We start from the raw sequence: 16,292 nt of genomic DNA, 5'->3' as shown, positions 1-16,292 counted from the left end.
AATTTACTTGTATCCAAATTGGCCAAATAATTAAAAGGTTGAAGAAAAGAAAGAAAAGGAAACAATAGACAAAGGAGACAAACTCAAAGAACAAGAGGCTACCAAAGCTCTTAGCTTTTGAGTGACAAGCCAACTCAGATATTGATTCTTACATCTAAACAGAAGGTTATGTCTACTTAATAGGAACATACACATGTATCTAGATTAATTGTAAAGGGTAAACAATTACAGCTATTACTACCTAGTGATATAGTCCCTCGATCTTAGATAGTGGCACATTTAGATGACATGATAGAGGAGCCAGTAAGTCGAGATGAGGTAATCACTTTACCCATGTATGACTTAAATAATTTGACATTGGCACAAATGCAAGAATTGCAAACCTTTTTGAGCCATAAGGAAAAGAAACAACACTTAAGAAGAGAGCACAAAAAGAAGTAGGTATTACATAATATTAAAGACATTTTTGTCGATGCATTTGGAATAACTGATGTTAATATCCAACATCCAATTTTAGATCTATTGGTGTATATAGTTGACAAAGTTCAAAAAAATGATATTGAGACCAATGATAAATTGATGCAATGCTCTAAGAGAAATTTTGAGCACAAAATTTTGGAGAAAGTCTCTAGGGAACAAACAGATGGAAGAAATTTTATAGACTATTCATTCTTTATACATGAAGCTTTGTGATGCTAAGCTCTTCACATTAGAGAATTAATGATCAATTGATATAATTTAGGTAGATATGAAGGTTTCACATTCATTGGGAAAGGATGCAAGTTCAAGCTCACCTTCATATAATAAGTTGACATTTGGTCAACAGAGGTTAGCCAAATTATTGGCTAGAGACAATGACATGAGGACTAAATTGATTTCTATTCAATTCATTCTTAAATTACCACATTTGGAGATTATTTGAAAGGAATTTTCTATAGCTTGGAGTCTATTAAAAAAGACACACATCTTTCAAATATTGAGAGATTAATTGATTTAGTTACCAAGCTAGAGATTCATATTCAAGTCATGAAATCCACATGAGATAGATGGAATAAAGGACTTGAAGCATTTTTGGCTACTCGTCAAATATTTTTTGATAAGTACAAGATAGCCCCAACACACCCCAAGCCATAAGTGACAAAAATAAAGGAAAAATATACTAAATATATAAAGGGAAAATAAGGGAAGAAATGTCTAGAAATACCAAGAGGAGATATCCACATGATAGAGATTATATCTTTGTAGGTTGAACTACAATCTCAGGGGGAGTATTACTTTTCCATGGATAACTCTGTTGTGACAAAGTGTTTTTGTCACTAATATCAAATGGGGAGATTGTTGATCTCTAAGCCTAAACTGTCTATTAGTGTCTAACACTTAGTCATTTTCGAGATAGCGTTGGATGGTCATCATTGCAATCCATCCATCCAGAGAAGGCCAAGTTATGAAAGGAATTTGTTTATTTATCAACATATGAGTAGTAAGTCAAAGGTTGTCGAGCACCCAGTTGAGACTGAGCTAGCATACAAGACAAGTAATTTAGTTGAGACCGAGCAAACAAAAAGTTAGTTATTGTCAAGGGAATATAATATGTGGAGGCCAAGTGAAAGCATGAATGTTAGTTATGACTGAACATTAGAATATTCAAGTGTTGAGTAAACCAGTATTGACATATGAGTTCGTAATTGTATAAACACTTATGTAATTCATTCTAGCCGACCTCTACATGAAATTTAAGGATCAAAGAAATAATTAGAGAGGAATTTATCCATTTTTTTATAATGTATTAATCCCTAGGCAAACATAATGACCATTGAGAAAATTAGAATGGAAAATGACAGAAGGATGAAATATGGATCATTGATTCTAATCTAGAACCTTTGAGGATTGTTTATTTAAGAAGGGCTGCTAACCTAAAATTATAGAGAGAGTGTGTGAGTCATATGAAGCAAAGTGAAGAAGTGAACAAGCTAAGTACAGAGTGAAGGAGTTCAGATAGTGCAACTAGAGCAATGAAGGATGAAATAGATAAGGATCATATTTTTGGAGAGAGGAGATCCATAATCATGTTTCAGAAAAAACTGAAGGATCGGGTACTAAATTAGTTCTAACAAATTGAGCCAGGAAAAATCTCTTAATAGAGTGGTTCTAACAAACCTACTTCAAATCTCCTAACAGAGTCCTTACTTTATTGTAAGTTTAAAATCCTTTCATAAGGTAAAACCTAACCATCTTGAACACTTTTAATAGAACAAACCCCTCGTATGGTAGATCATCTAATATGATCAAATTGTAACCCTAACAGGTTAACTTTTTTGTTGCAACAGTGAAGATTTGTGAGTTTCATCCCCACCTTAGTTTTACGTTCATATTGAAATGTTTCTAGGTAACCAAAATCATTGTATTATGTGTTGATGATTTTCATGGATGTTATGCTTAGATAGATTTCATTTCAACATTATATATTTATGGTATATGATATAATTTTATACATATGAGATTGATTAGGTGTGAATAATTTTAGCAATGAAAAGTATTAATAGATCATAATTTCCCCCTCCCATCTTAGTATCTTGTTTCTCATTAAGATTTCCAACATTGTTATGTACCAACAAAATATATATGTATGTGTGTATGTATATACACATATAATTCAAAAATGTAAAATTAATCCCATATTACAATTAAAATATTCTAATTAATTCTTCTCAAATATTTAAATTATGAAGAATCCCATTTCACCAATAGACTCTCCCCAAGACATAGGCTACTTAAATTAAAGAAAGGCCCAATATTGAGGAACGACATTGAGCAACTACAATGCTCCCAAATGATTTATGAACTTAAATGTATGCTCCGCCACCTGATAAATTCGAATTGGGCGTGTCAAATTCATATATTAGTTTATGTGCTAGCAGGTAAGCTCAGATGTTGTGCGCAAGATCTTGCCTGAAGGAGATTTCGGAATTTGAGGGACAAAATAAATTCTATGAATTCTTTTGTAGAAGACAACTCTTTCTGCTACGAACTCTCGTATTTCTTTCTCATTTATTTGGCTTCCTGTAGATCTCACAACGAATGCTACTGGTACCTCTCCTTTCACTTGGTCTTTCTCTCTGCATTACATATTTCAAGCTACTTTGTTAGAGAGAATAAATGAGTCTATAAGACTAAAAACAAAAATATTAACAGTTTTCATGTTCTTCTCGTTATCAGGATTTTTGGTTAATTTTTTTTGAAATCATCTTATACAAAGAAAGACATACCCACTCACGGCTACATCAACAATTTCTGAATTGCTCAACAATAAGGCTTCCAACTCAGCAGGTGCCACCTAAAAGAAATGAAAAAAAACTGTAAGACTAGACTAACCTGATCTTATTTCAATTTTTATGTTTATCGTTAAATTTTGATAGAGTCAACCTGAAATCCTTTGTGTTTAATGAGCTCTATCAGTCGATCGACTATGAAGATTTCTTGGTTGTTGTCAATAGAGCCAACGTCTCCATTGTGTAGCCACCCATCCTTGTCAATAATTTTGGCTGTAGCCTCTGGATCATTCAGATAACCTAATAACAATTGTAGTAAAATTAATATTGGTATTGCTAGTAATTTGGAGTAATAGCAATACTGATATTACATATATTTTTGAGTTTCCAGACAAGAATAATAACGATGATAAGTGATATGGACACCTTTCATAATTTGGGGTCCACGGATGCAGATTTCGCCCGTTTGATTGTGGGGAAGAGAGAGTCCAGTAGTTATATCAATTATTTTCATTTCAGCAATAGTTCCACATGCCCCCGACTTTGTTTCAAATGGAAATCTGGCATAAGTCAAATTGGTTGCCACCGCTTGTGCTTCGTCATACCATAACCCTGCATCAATATTTCTAAGAAATGAAATAAAAGATAAAAAGGGGTGATGGAAATGAAGAGATTTTGCATTTATACTTAATTTGAATCATCCAAGAAAACTATTGCAATTTCATCTTCAAGGAAACTATTAAAATTTAATTATCAAGATATATGCAATTGATTATCAATTGATTATGTGTTGTATGGAAACAAATGAGTGTATGTGTTGTATGGAAACAAATGATTCTATGTTGTAGGGAAAGTGTACAAGTAGTTATTATAGCTGATTTTGTGTATCTATAGATTATAAATGGTACATCAAATTTTGTAGGATCTAAGAGATGATCAAGTAGTTGAGCATGACCCTAATTCCTACTTTTCAAAATCCTATGTAGAATTTTTTTAAATCATTCTGAATTTTGCAACAACTTACTTGACAAGTCTCCTACTTATAACTAAGGGTTCGTTTGGCAACAGGAATATGAGTGGAATAGGCATATGTAAATTCTTAAAATTTGGATTTTTTCGTTTGGATGCACTAAATTGGAATTGCTTATTGGAATAAAATAGGAATTCGTATTCTAATTTTGGCCCAAAAATGAGCATTTGCAATTCCACCAAAATTAGTGGAATTGGAATACGTATTACTATTCCGATTTTATTTATTAGAAAATATAAAACAATTCCTATTCCCATATTTGTATCCCCTCAACCAAACAAGCCCTAAGGTTTCAGGGCCATATCCTCAAATCTAATGCCACATCAGCATGCTTTTGGCCATAGTGTATGAAAATGGATAGCTTAAATATTGCATATTTCAGCTAAAAGTGTTAAATAGTCAAATTTGTCTTAACTTTTTTACAAGTTCAATTTGTTCCTTAGTGTGATGTTTAAGGGTAGTTCCAAAACAACCCTTAAAAAAGTGAAACCAAGCCTTGGGCAAAAACATAACCATACTTATCCAGCTAATATGGCATCACATGATTGGAAAAAAATAGTTGAAAGATGATCTATTTTGTGATTTTCTTGAGCTCTCTTATATCTTTCTTATAATGCACATAAAATATAATATGATTTGAAACAATTTCTTTGAAGAGTGTGTATTTTCTTGAAATGGTGTGAAATCTCCATAGCTATGTGTTTTTTCGGTGGCTACATCAATCAAACATGGCCACTCTCTGAACTCTAGTAATCTCTAGAAGAGGTAGTTGTGTAGAGGAATATAACAAGGGAGAATTATATCCAAAAGCTTCAATTTCTATAGATATTCTTTGCTTTTATCCATCTTTCTCTATGATGAGATGAAATGAACAAGTACGTACCTAAAACTTTAATTGTTTAAGCCATGTAGGTAGATGTATTTCATTTCACAAATGGTCGACAAGGGAAAAAAAAATCTAGCTTGAAATTTGTGAATGGTTAGTTTAGCTCTCTTTTTTTTGTCAACATTAGCTCAAGGTTCTCCATAATAAATTGAGAAAGCAGTTTGCCTTACTTTTGGCAAGGCATATTATAACAAGAGACACAATGGGCCAAAGTTCCTACCAATAATTGAAGAAGAAGGAAAGTAGAGATTTATAGGTGGAAAGGAAGGATATAAAGATAGAGCTAAAAAAAGAGAATGATATGTTATTATATGGACAATTAAAGGTAGAACAATAGAGGGGGTTGAAGGGAATTTTAAAAATATTAATAATTATATTATTTTAAGAAATATATAAGTAACAATAGAAATTATATTATATGAATGAACTAGTCATTTCTACCAATTTAGTTATAAGGTTAAATATTTGATTGAAAAAAAAAGTTTATTGATTACTTAATTCAAACTACCAAAATATGTAATTAGTTTGAGAGGTAGTATTAGTTTTACAATTTGTAAAATGGTATTAAAAAAAAATTAGAATAAGTTTGTAAAATAGTAGCCAGTGAAATATAGTGTAAACTTTTAAAAATAACATTTTACAAATGACAAAAATAAACATCAATGTAAAACCAATCAATGTATTTAAAATAAGAAATATAAAACATCTAACTCTATATTTAGAAAAATAGATAGTGATAATTAATATTGATTAGACATTCATTTGTGAGGTGGAAGATAAAAATAATTTTTTTTTCAAAAGTTAATCCTCTTGTCACAAATGTTGAAAAGATAAAGCTATGATTAATGCTTTCATTAATGCATGATAGACTTGTTACAAAATATTTGTATTTTTGTTGGAGAAAATTATTTTTCTCCCTACTAAAAATAGTATGATCCAATAGAATGAATAAAAAATGTGATTTACAAAATAATAATAAATTAGAAAAACATATTAACATTTGAAGTTTCTTTTAATCTTTTAAATCCTATGAGTTGATTGGTCAATTGAATTGAATGACTCCAATACTTTCTTGCCAAAGGTAGGAACTAATAAGGTTTTAATCTACAGTGACAATATTATACTTGATTGTGTTTCTCGCTCTTATAGAAGAACACAATATTATATGTGACTGTGTCCTATCTAAATCATTATAAATGTGTTAAGCATGAGTTAAGCTACCTACTTGTTCCATTGATGACTTCCTATAAGATTTTCTGAGGGTCCTATCGACATCTTTTTTAATATCGAAGTATCTAATTTTTAGTAGATGGCTTAAATATCTCACATGGGGCTGAATCCTTAGGTTGGAAATGTTAAATAGTTAAAGTTAACATATTTTTCTATGTGTTTTTTTCACCTAAGTGTGATATTTAAGGATGGTCATTTTTAAGGATGGAAAGTCTTATACAAGTTAACTGAAATTTGAACCCTTTCATTAAGATTTAATGATAGAGGGGTAGGTTATATTCTTTTTAATTTGTTCATAGTACAAACATAATTTCATTTCTTATAATGTTGGATTATTTCACTCAATATAACTTAATTCTTACTAACTTCATAATGTACTATTCAACTACACATTGCATCAATGTTTCTTTTTAATATGTAGTAAATTTTGTAACTAAATGTTTAAGCTTTGAATTTTTACATAAGTTAATGGTTATATTACAATTTGTTACCCATTTTTGGCACCCTTTATAAAAATAGGCTGAGTCAAACCTTTCCATCCTTAATTCTTTTACTTTTTAACAATTTACATTTTAGCTAAGAAATTGAGATTGTATTTTATGGATAGTCATCAAAATCAAGGTCTTCAAGTTGAACTATCCTTTCCTCATTTTTTTTTTTCTCTTCCAGTATGAGTAAGTCTTGTCCTTAGTTTATAAATTTAACAATATTTTGTTCTTCAAAAGTTAGGCCTTGGTGTTAACAAGCTCTTCTAGAACTTGAATCCAAAAGAAGAAAAGGAATGAGAGGAAGATTGGAAATAGATGGAGTAATTTATTAATGGACACTTGTTCAAAAAGAAAATTATATTCTAGAATAGTCTGCAGATTTTGAAAAATTAAAAGATTGAGATAGAGACTATGTTGTAGAATATCTATCAGCAGTCTAACGAGAAAATGAAATTTCAACATAAATAAGGAAAAATGACTCATAAAATATTTTTAATAAGACCTCGGAGTTTTAAGGAGGATCAAAAGAAAACTAATTAAAGAGAAGATAGGTGTTAGAGGAAAGAATTGGACTTGCAAGTAGTAGAGGTAATCGAGTGTTCTAGAACTATTAATGGACTCCAAAGTTCGTATGGGAACAATTTTATGACAAGAAGGTGGTCTTTTTCAAGCAAAAGAAAGAATAAGGTAGTATAAGAAGAAAATTTTGAAAGTATCATCAAAGTCTGAAACCTAAAGTGGAAATGCAAAGTGTTCGTCTATAAATTGAGATGGTTGGTGGGTAATAGTACAAAGTTGTGCCACCTTTTAGGCTAACTTATCATAAAGACTAAATTTGAGTATTTCTATCTAAAAATCAATTTTGTTCAAACATATGATCCAAATAAAATAATTCTAGCTAAGTTATATATGTTCTCATACCTTTCCAATTGGAAATGTCTATTAAATGTATATCTTATACTAATTTGTGTCAATTACTAAGGAAGTAAAATTATTTCATAAAGTAAATGTTCCAATAACTCTTACTCTTTTTAATGATTTTTTTTATTAACATATAAAGACTATTTTATAGAGCTCAAAGTCTTGAATATCCTCATATAGAGTTTATAGTGTTTTAATTTTAGATATAGTATATTGCAATCAAAAAAAATACTACAAGTACTTATTTTAACACTCGAAAAGATGTTAGTTTTTAGAAACAAAAAAATAGTAAATCATATAAAAAATAATTAAAAAGCATATGATGAATGCTAGAGGACCAAATCCTCTTCTAGAATCTATAAATTTTCTTTTTGGTTATAATAGATTTATTTTGAAATATGTGGTAGGAGATGAAAACTGTCAATTTCAGGTGAGATTAAATTTGAATTTTTATAAAAAAGAAAATATAGGTCAAAAGCCAATTTTTATGTTCATTGATCTATCTATATATGTCATCTATATCATAATCTGAGATCAAAGGGAAAAAGGTTTATTTCCATATTTTTATGGTTGAACTAGACTCCTAATTTTTAGTTTATTTCATTAACTAAAAAATAATCCTTCAAAAATAGGAAAATATATTAATTCATTTTCTTAATAATCATTAAAAATGATAATCTAAAACATCATCCATTTTTACACATTTCATTAGTGTACTTCATTTTCAAATTCTAAATAATAATACCAGTTTTATGTCATTGAAGTTGAACAGTTATACTTTTTAGCTTCTACCTTCATAAAAGGGTGATACAGGTTTGTGCTTTTGCCTTGGTACGTCAAGAAGGGCAGACATTGAAAAGTTCACTGACACTAACTTTGAGTCATGGAATGTAAAGTTGAAGATATGCTAGTTGATCAAGATTAGTTTCTCATTATGTCTAACAACAAGGCCTCAACTACATAGTAGGAAGATTAGGATCTAGTGGATTGGAAAGCTAGATGATTAAGGTAATCACACATTCCTTGTGGAGAATTTGTGAGACATTTATCAAGGAAATCCTTGGTAAATAAGCTCTTCTTGAGGAAGAAGTTGTATTCTCTAAAGATGGATAGAGGAACGATTATGGCAAATCATCTAAACACATTTAATATGGAAATTTCACTTTAACATATGTTGATGTGTCTATTAGTAAATAAGAATGTTTCATGTTATTGATGTGCTCATTGTTTTGTTTATGGGATAACTAATGCTGCTCATCAAGATTACGACCACCAAGTTTAAAATAGATAAAGTAGTTGTTGCACTTTTTTTAGAGGAGATGCCCAGGAAGTCCTCTAAGAAAGCCAAAAAAAAATCTCATTGTACGAGGTAGATCTAAGGACAAGAGAAAGAACGACAAAAATTCAAAGTCTCAAGAGAGATCTACCACTCTTGAAAATAAGTCTAAGGCAAAGTGTTGGAACTGTGAACATAAAGGTCATATCCAAAAGGATTACAAGGAGGATAACATTAAGAAGAAGAAATATACCTCCAACACTAAATCTTCTCAAAGAGACATTGATGCCTTTGTATCAGCCTCAGTCGTGCCTGCATCCTATGATGTATGACTAATTGGTTCAAGAGCATCATTCTACATGACATCTCATAACTTGAGTGGCTCTCAAAGTATGAGTCATACAATGGAGAGAGGTGTTCCCAGAGAACGATTCCCATCAGAGATTTTTGGAAGAGGAGGAAAAATCCAGTTCTCTAATGGAAGAGTAAAGGAAATTGATAAAATACTTCATATACCTAGTCTGGCTAAAAACATACTTTCTGATAGTAAGTTGAATGATGTCAGAGTCTAGGTAACATTTGTCCATGGTGGTTGTAAGATAATAGGGATTATATTTTTTTAAATAAAGGTGAATGCATTGCAACACTTTCTAGGTTAGATGTCAAACCTTTATGTTGTGATAGTATCTCTATAAAGTCTAATAAAACTAACATAGCAACTCATGGTGTAGATGTTATGGAAGTTGAATTTTTTGCTGAGAAAATGATGCCCTATCATTATAGGTTTGGACACATTAGTGAGAATTCTTTAAAAACTTTAAAGAATAGAGAACCTAGTTTAGGGCTTGGTTGATTGTAACCTTCAATTTGATTTCAATGAACATTGCATCTATGAAAAGAAAAACCATGTTTATTTTTATTCTAGTTCTCAAAAATCTTCTAGCCTATTGAAAAATATTCACTCTAATGCATTTGGTCCTAAGGATGGTCCTTCTTTGTCTATCTCAATCTATTATATGTCATTTATTATTGATTACTCAAGAAGAATGTTTATTTTTGAAGAATAAATCATAAGTGTTTTTTCATTTAAAGGAATTTAAAATCCTTGTAAAAAATCAAATAGGGAGAAAGATTAAATGCTTAAGGACAGATAACAACTATGACTTTTACAATGCAATTTTTGATAAAATTTTTGTAGATTATGGTATTAAGAGGCATAAGATGACACCTTGTGCTCTGCAACAGAATGGAGCACCTAAAAGGATGAATCAATCTTTGATTGAAAGAGTAAGAAGCATGCTGGGAAGTGCTTATTTTGAGCAAAAGTTATGGGCTAAAGTGGTGGCTGCAAAGTGTTACTTGTTAAACCATTCTCCTACTCTAGTGTTAGTTGACAAAATTCCTATGGAAGCATGTTCTAGTAAGAAACCCTTGTTAAGATATCATGTGTGTCTTCATTTGTGAGGTGTACACTCATGTACCTGATGTGAATAGGTCAAAGTTGGCTATGAAAGTGGTGACATGTATCTTCATCATGTATATTATTGATGTGAAGGAATAAAAATTATGGAATCCTCTCACTATAAAAGTGGTGTACAATAGAAGTGTTATCTTTCATGAGATGAAACTTATCTCACTACACCGACAAGAGAAGAGAGAAAAGAGAAAAGAAGTAGTCGAAATCCCTTTAGCTTCCAAAGGGAAGAGATTTCAAACTCTAAATGAACTTGAAATTGAGAATCCATATGTGTCTGAGAATGAGAATGGAGAGAGCTCAAGTAGTCATACAATTTCAGAAGAATGTGATTGTGACCTCATGTTGAACCACATGATGCTTCACCATAGGAGGTGAGGAGATCTACTTGGGAAAGGAGACAATTTGATGAGTATGGCTATTCACTTGAGAAGTTTAATTATTCTATGATGAATTTTAATTTTTCCTATGCTTTTTTTGTGGGTGTTGATGAGCCTAGGACTATCAAAGAAGCAATTAATATGCTAGATTCAGATTCCTAGTTGGAAGCAATGAAGGATAAAATGAAGTCCTTGGAGAATAATGTAACTTGGGATCATGTATCCTTGCCTAAAGGTAGAAATCCCATGAGATGTAAGTGGATAAGAAGAAGTATGGTCTAGATGGAAACACTAAAAAGTACATGGCAAGATTGGTTGTGAAGGGATGTTCTTAGAAAGAAGGGATTGACTATGGAGAGATATTAAATTATCCTATAGCTAAGCTAACATCTATCATATTTATGTTGTCACTTGTAGCAACACATGACTTTGAAATTGAGCAGATGGATGTGATGACATTGTTTCTTCATGGCGATCTTAAAGAAGAGATATATATGTTTCATTTGGAGTAATTTGTGGAAACTGGTAAAGAGCATCTAGTATGTAAGATGAAGAAGTCTCTTTATGGTTTGAAAAAGTCACCTAAAATGTGGCATCACAAGTACAATACTTATGTTTTTTCTTTGGGTTTTATGAGATCTAAATATGATCATTGTGTATACTATAAAGTTGAGGTGATCAGATACTAATTATTGATCAATATGTAGATCTGATATGTTGTTTATAGGCAATAGTAAGGGAATAGCTTCAGAGTTAAAATCTCAATTGTCCTAGAGATTTGAGATGAAAGATTTAGGGCCAACAAGATTTATTTTGTGGATGGAAATTTGAAGGGATAGAGTTAGCAAAATTTTTTGGCTTAGCTAGAGAAAACATATTACTAATATTCTAGAGCAATTCAATATGATTGATTGCAAGGAACAAGTAGTTTCAATGTTACATGGAAAAAATCTCGCAGTTACTAAGTGTCCAAATTCTTGGGATGAGGTTGAAGGCATGAAGTGAGTACCTTATGAAAGTATTGTTGGCAACTTCATGTACACAATGGTTAGTATGAGCCATTGCTCAAGCAGTGGGAGTATTGAGTAGATTTATGGAAAATCTTGGCAAGTCACATTGGAATGTTGTGAAAATATTTCTAAGATATTTGAAGGGTACATCATAGTCTGCATTGTATTATCAAGGTAACTCAATTGAAACAAATTGGTCAGTTAGCATTCAAGGCTATGTGGATGAAGAGTAGGTTGGGCACATTGATAGGAAAGAAAATCCACTAGTGGATATGTATTGATGGTGAATGGTGGTACTATCAATTGTATGAGAAAATGTAGAGTTTAGTTGCATTATAAACAATTGAGGTAGAGCACATGGCATCTGCTTGTGTGTGTCAAGAAGCAATTTGGCTTAAGCATTTGTGTTCTAATGTTGGCTATGATGCACAAAGAAGTAAAATTCAATGTGATAGTTAGACCACAATATGTTTGGTGAATAATCCCACTTTCCATGCTAGGACAAAACACATTGATGTACAATATATTTTTGTATGTCACATGGTTGAAGATAGAAATAAAAAGGGTTGGAATTAAGGAAATGTTGCAGATGCATTGGCAAACTCGGTGAACACAATGAAGATCAAATGGTGCACAAGTTCCATGGGGCTTAATTCCCCCAACTCTTGCTAGTAATGTTGAGTAACTCCATAAATTTTCAAGTGGAATATTGTTGGAGTGAAAAAACATGGCGAGTCTCATCATATGATGGAGGTGATCTCACTGTACGAAAAGTATTTTGTATATGCTTTCATCGTACACTATAGGTGTGACATGTCTCTAAGATACAACTGTGTACAATGAGGCATAATGTCAAGTCTAATCCATATTGGTGTATGGTGATGATGTGTGTATGGTGAAGGAGGCATGTTGAGTTCAATATGATGAAATGGTATAGCAAGGGTAGTACATTGAAGCCAGTATGGTTAATGCAGTATGAGTACCATAGTTTGGTACAAGGTCAAGTACATGTCTCTAGTACGATGCTAGTTCCAAGATGGTGATGTGATCTTGTGGAGTAGTGTTCATTGTGTTTGTGATGCTCTCACATAGTTCTATTGTGACTAGTGGTTGGGCTAATGGAAGTTGGAAGACTATTTATGATCCAAATGATACAAAATATTATATGTTTGAAACTATTTTGTTCATATTTTTAAAAGTTTTTCTAGGTCTTTTTATTTGGCTTTTTCAGAGCTCTTCTGCTCAAAATTTCAAGTTGAAACTTTCATTGGTCCCTAAAACTAGGAAAGCAATGACTTTCTAGTTTAGGGACTAAAATTAGATTTTTAGTTCTTTCCAATAGTTTAAGTGATTCTGAATTCTAAGCTCTAGGTCACAAGTTATGACCCTAACAAGTTGGGGTAACAAAACACCTAGTTTTGATTAGTTTTTAGTTTAATATTGTTATTTTTATTATAGCCACATTTACATTTAGAATTATTGGCTATCGTGACTTTTGATGTTCCATCATTGTATATATTCTTTCATTTTTGAATAAGATGATGGCTTTTGGTTTGCATACAACTCTCTTTTGAGTTTTTGCAAGTTTTCAAAAATTGAATGTTGATATCATAGGTATTTGATTCTCACTAGATACGATGTTTCAGCCCATTTCTTAAAATCAGATCAATTCTGCAATATAACAGTTGACAAACTAATTTTGTAACAAATCACAGTGTGCATAAATCTGTATGATTTCTAAGGAATTGTTGATGTTGCGGAAATCAGGTTGATTCTAAGATGATCTGATCCTGTGCAAAAATTCAAAGTCTATTGTATGTAAACTTGTTTATTATAATACAAAAATTGCTCTTGATTTTTGGGTGATGATTTTTTTCTTTAAGGATTTTCCACGTAAAATTTGATGTTTCTCTTGTGTATTTAGTATTTTCATATTTTTTGTTTACTTGCACCTCTTAATTTATTGTCACTTATTTCCCTTTCAAATTTAATGTTTGATAGACATTTATGCACTATTGTTTTCCTTACAAAATGGATCCCTTAAAAACATGTCTATTGCAATGGATATTACTCTAAGCATTCTCTAGTTCAACTCATCTCTAAACCTCTCTACCTTCAAATAGACAAGATGTATAGATATTAATGTGCAGACTCTTACTAGCAATATATAAATGGTTTAAAGGTAATTTGATACCAAAATGATCCGAAGGCAAGAGCAATAGCCAACATCATCAATATTGTGTTTCTTGGATAAGAGCTATGCAGTCAGTTATTTGGATAACTTTTCAAGGTATATATATATATATATATAGACACACACACACACACCAATGTTTCTTTGATACATCTTCTAAATAATTGACTGATTGGATAGTGGTTGCCTATTTCTTGCCCCTTATCTCTTCTATTAGTGGTACAAATCACGTAATAATCTTCAAGGATGTAAACTAATTGTTTTGTTTAACACATTCTTGTGTAAGATTTGGTTTATTGTGGCGTGTATTTATCTGCGAAAATAAATCTTTTCAAAAAGTGTGTTTCACAATTCAAGTTGACGTCGACAATATTATGACTTTTTTCTATTGCATGAAGTGAATTCATGGATTGTGCATGGGCAGCTTAAACATTACACTAAGGCTTGATTCCTAGGCTAAAAGTGTTTAATATAATATTTTTTTGATGTTTACCAAGAAAATTAAGTCTGTCCGCTAATTACGCAGGTTGTTTTTAATGTGGCATAATAAGACAACTATGGCTTAAAAACTAGTGAAAAAGCTGGCCCATATTTGGCTTCAAATGTTCATAAAAGCAGCACAGCGGCACAGAGCCTTTGGTGCAACATGGAAACAAATGGAACAAAAATATTTACATATAAGAAGGCAGAAGATTTTACAATTGCTACGCACCGCCTCCACATAAACCATTGCCAATCTAGATACCCAAAGCAAATGTTGTCAGCCCACAATATGAGATGTTCATATTGCGAGCAGGATGCCCGGCATGGCCTCTCGCTCCGCCAGAGGAAGATCACTCTGCCACACGGGAAAACAGAGCAAGGAAGTGGGATTCGATTTAAACTCGGTGACGATCAAAGAGGTGTTGAAATACTCTCTCAGCTGGGTAACAATCCCGTCCTGCACAGTCCAGACGTGAACCCAGTACAGGGACTCGACCTCGCGACCTTTCACCAACACTTTGTTGCCCAGCGCGGTGAAGGAGCGGGGGCTAAACAAAAGGCGCTTACGCTGCGATCTGCCGGTGAGATAGAGCATCAAATGCTGCCATTTGGGCGGCCCATGGAACCACCACTCCAAATCGGGGGCCAAAATGCGCCGCACCCTTCTGCTCTTGCCCGACCCTAACGCATCGTACAGCTGCCTGATCACTTCTCTATTCTTCTCCTTTGCTTCTTCCACATGCAACCATTCTGTGCTTGGGTTGGCCAGTTTCAGCGCCCAGGGTTCGAACCTCGCCACCGCCAATGAAACAAGATGAATGTAGGTGTTGGCTGAATGGGATCACATTTTTATACGCATGGTGTCGCGGGGCCCACCATGACACGGACGGATTGCATGCATTACACGTGTCGTAATCGGAAGGGACTGGGCATTTCGTGTCCATCGATTTCTCTCGGCGCGTGGACCCTGTTTTGCCACGTCATCTTTTTCATGGGGAGGAAAACGTATGACATGGACCAATGAGAAGAGTTGAATGGGGGCATTTTATTTTATTTGGCTCCTTCAAAAGTGGAGTCGATGTAAGGGGACGCCGGTCCAAAACATTCTAGCCCACAAATTCTTCAAAATGGGGTCCTTCTAAAGTGAAACTACTCTATAAAATTAAACAAATCCGATGAATAAATGTCATATATCAAGAGGATGAGTAAATTGGATATACATTTCAATATTTTGTCCCCAAACAATAAGGAAATAAGAGGGGCTTGGTAGGAAAAAGACTTATTATATATCGGACAACTCTTGCTACAACTTATTCAACAAGGAGAACATTCAGAAGTTTGGTGGGCTTATCATTAGCTTACACAAAAAGCTAGTCGATTTAACAAAGTTGGTGTAGTGGGAAAGGTGTCCCATAGGCTATCAACCTCGTGGATGTTAAAAACACATCTATCTATCTATCTATATGTCGAAAAAGAGAAAGAAGATTTTATATATATATATATATAAAGTTTTTGTGTCAACTTCACATTCACTAAATATATTTTACAATCTCTTTCAAAACAAGGTAATTGCCAAAATAGATACAAATATGAAATATTCTACTAGATTAAACAAATGTATGTATGAGAGACATTATGTTTGAATGAATTT

The 16,292-nt window shown here is 32.5% G+C and overlaps 1 protein-coding gene and 1 pseudogene across 1 annotated transcript; both read right to left on the bottom strand.

Moving 5' to 3' along the window:
* Positions 1–2,911: 2,911 nt before the first annotated feature.
* Positions 2,912–14,888, bottom strand: LOC149550336 (4-coumarate--CoA ligase 2-like). The gene is made up of 5 exons (XM_089794461.1): positions 14,858–14,888; positions 3,696–3,881; positions 3,424–3,569; positions 3,267–3,334; positions 2,912–3,116 (listed from the first exon to the last, which is right to left on the bottom strand). The coding sequence occupies exons 1-5, from the start codon at positions 14,886–14,888 to the stop codon at positions 2,912–2,914; spliced, it is 636 nt and encodes a 211-aa protein (XP_089650587.1).
* Positions 14,729–15,433, bottom strand: LOC149550335 (wound-induced protein 1 pseudogene; annotated as a pseudogene).
* Between the last annotated feature and the right edge of the window lie 859 nt (positions 15,434–16,292).

Source organism: Cupressus sempervirens, chromosome 7 (assembly GCF_028749045.1).
Source record: "Cupressus sempervirens isolate cs-2001-9-10 chromosome 7, ASM2874904v1, whole genome shotgun sequence".
NCBI classification, from domain to species: domain Eukaryota; kingdom Viridiplantae; phylum Streptophyta; class Pinopsida; order Cupressales; family Cupressaceae; genus Cupressus; species Cupressus sempervirens.
Note: the sequence above shows the minus strand (reverse complement) of the source record. Positions and strands in the feature narration are given on the sequence as shown.

What these genes read in the sequence shown, in the direction of transcription:
- LOC149550336 (XM_089794461.1), bottom strand. Translation starts at nt 14,888, where the DNA reads ATGGTTTATGTGGAGGCGGTGCGTAGCAATT. An exon ending in GGAGGCGGTGCGTAGCAATT is followed by an intron (nt 3,882 to 14,857) that starts GTAAAATCTTCT and finishes ATATTGATGCAG; the next exon opens with GGTTATGGTATGACGAAGCA. An exon ending in GTTGATGTAGCCGTGAGTGG is followed by an intron (nt 3,117 to 3,266) that starts GTATGTCTTTCT and finishes TATGTAATGCAG; the next exon opens with AGAGAAAGACCAAGTGAAAG.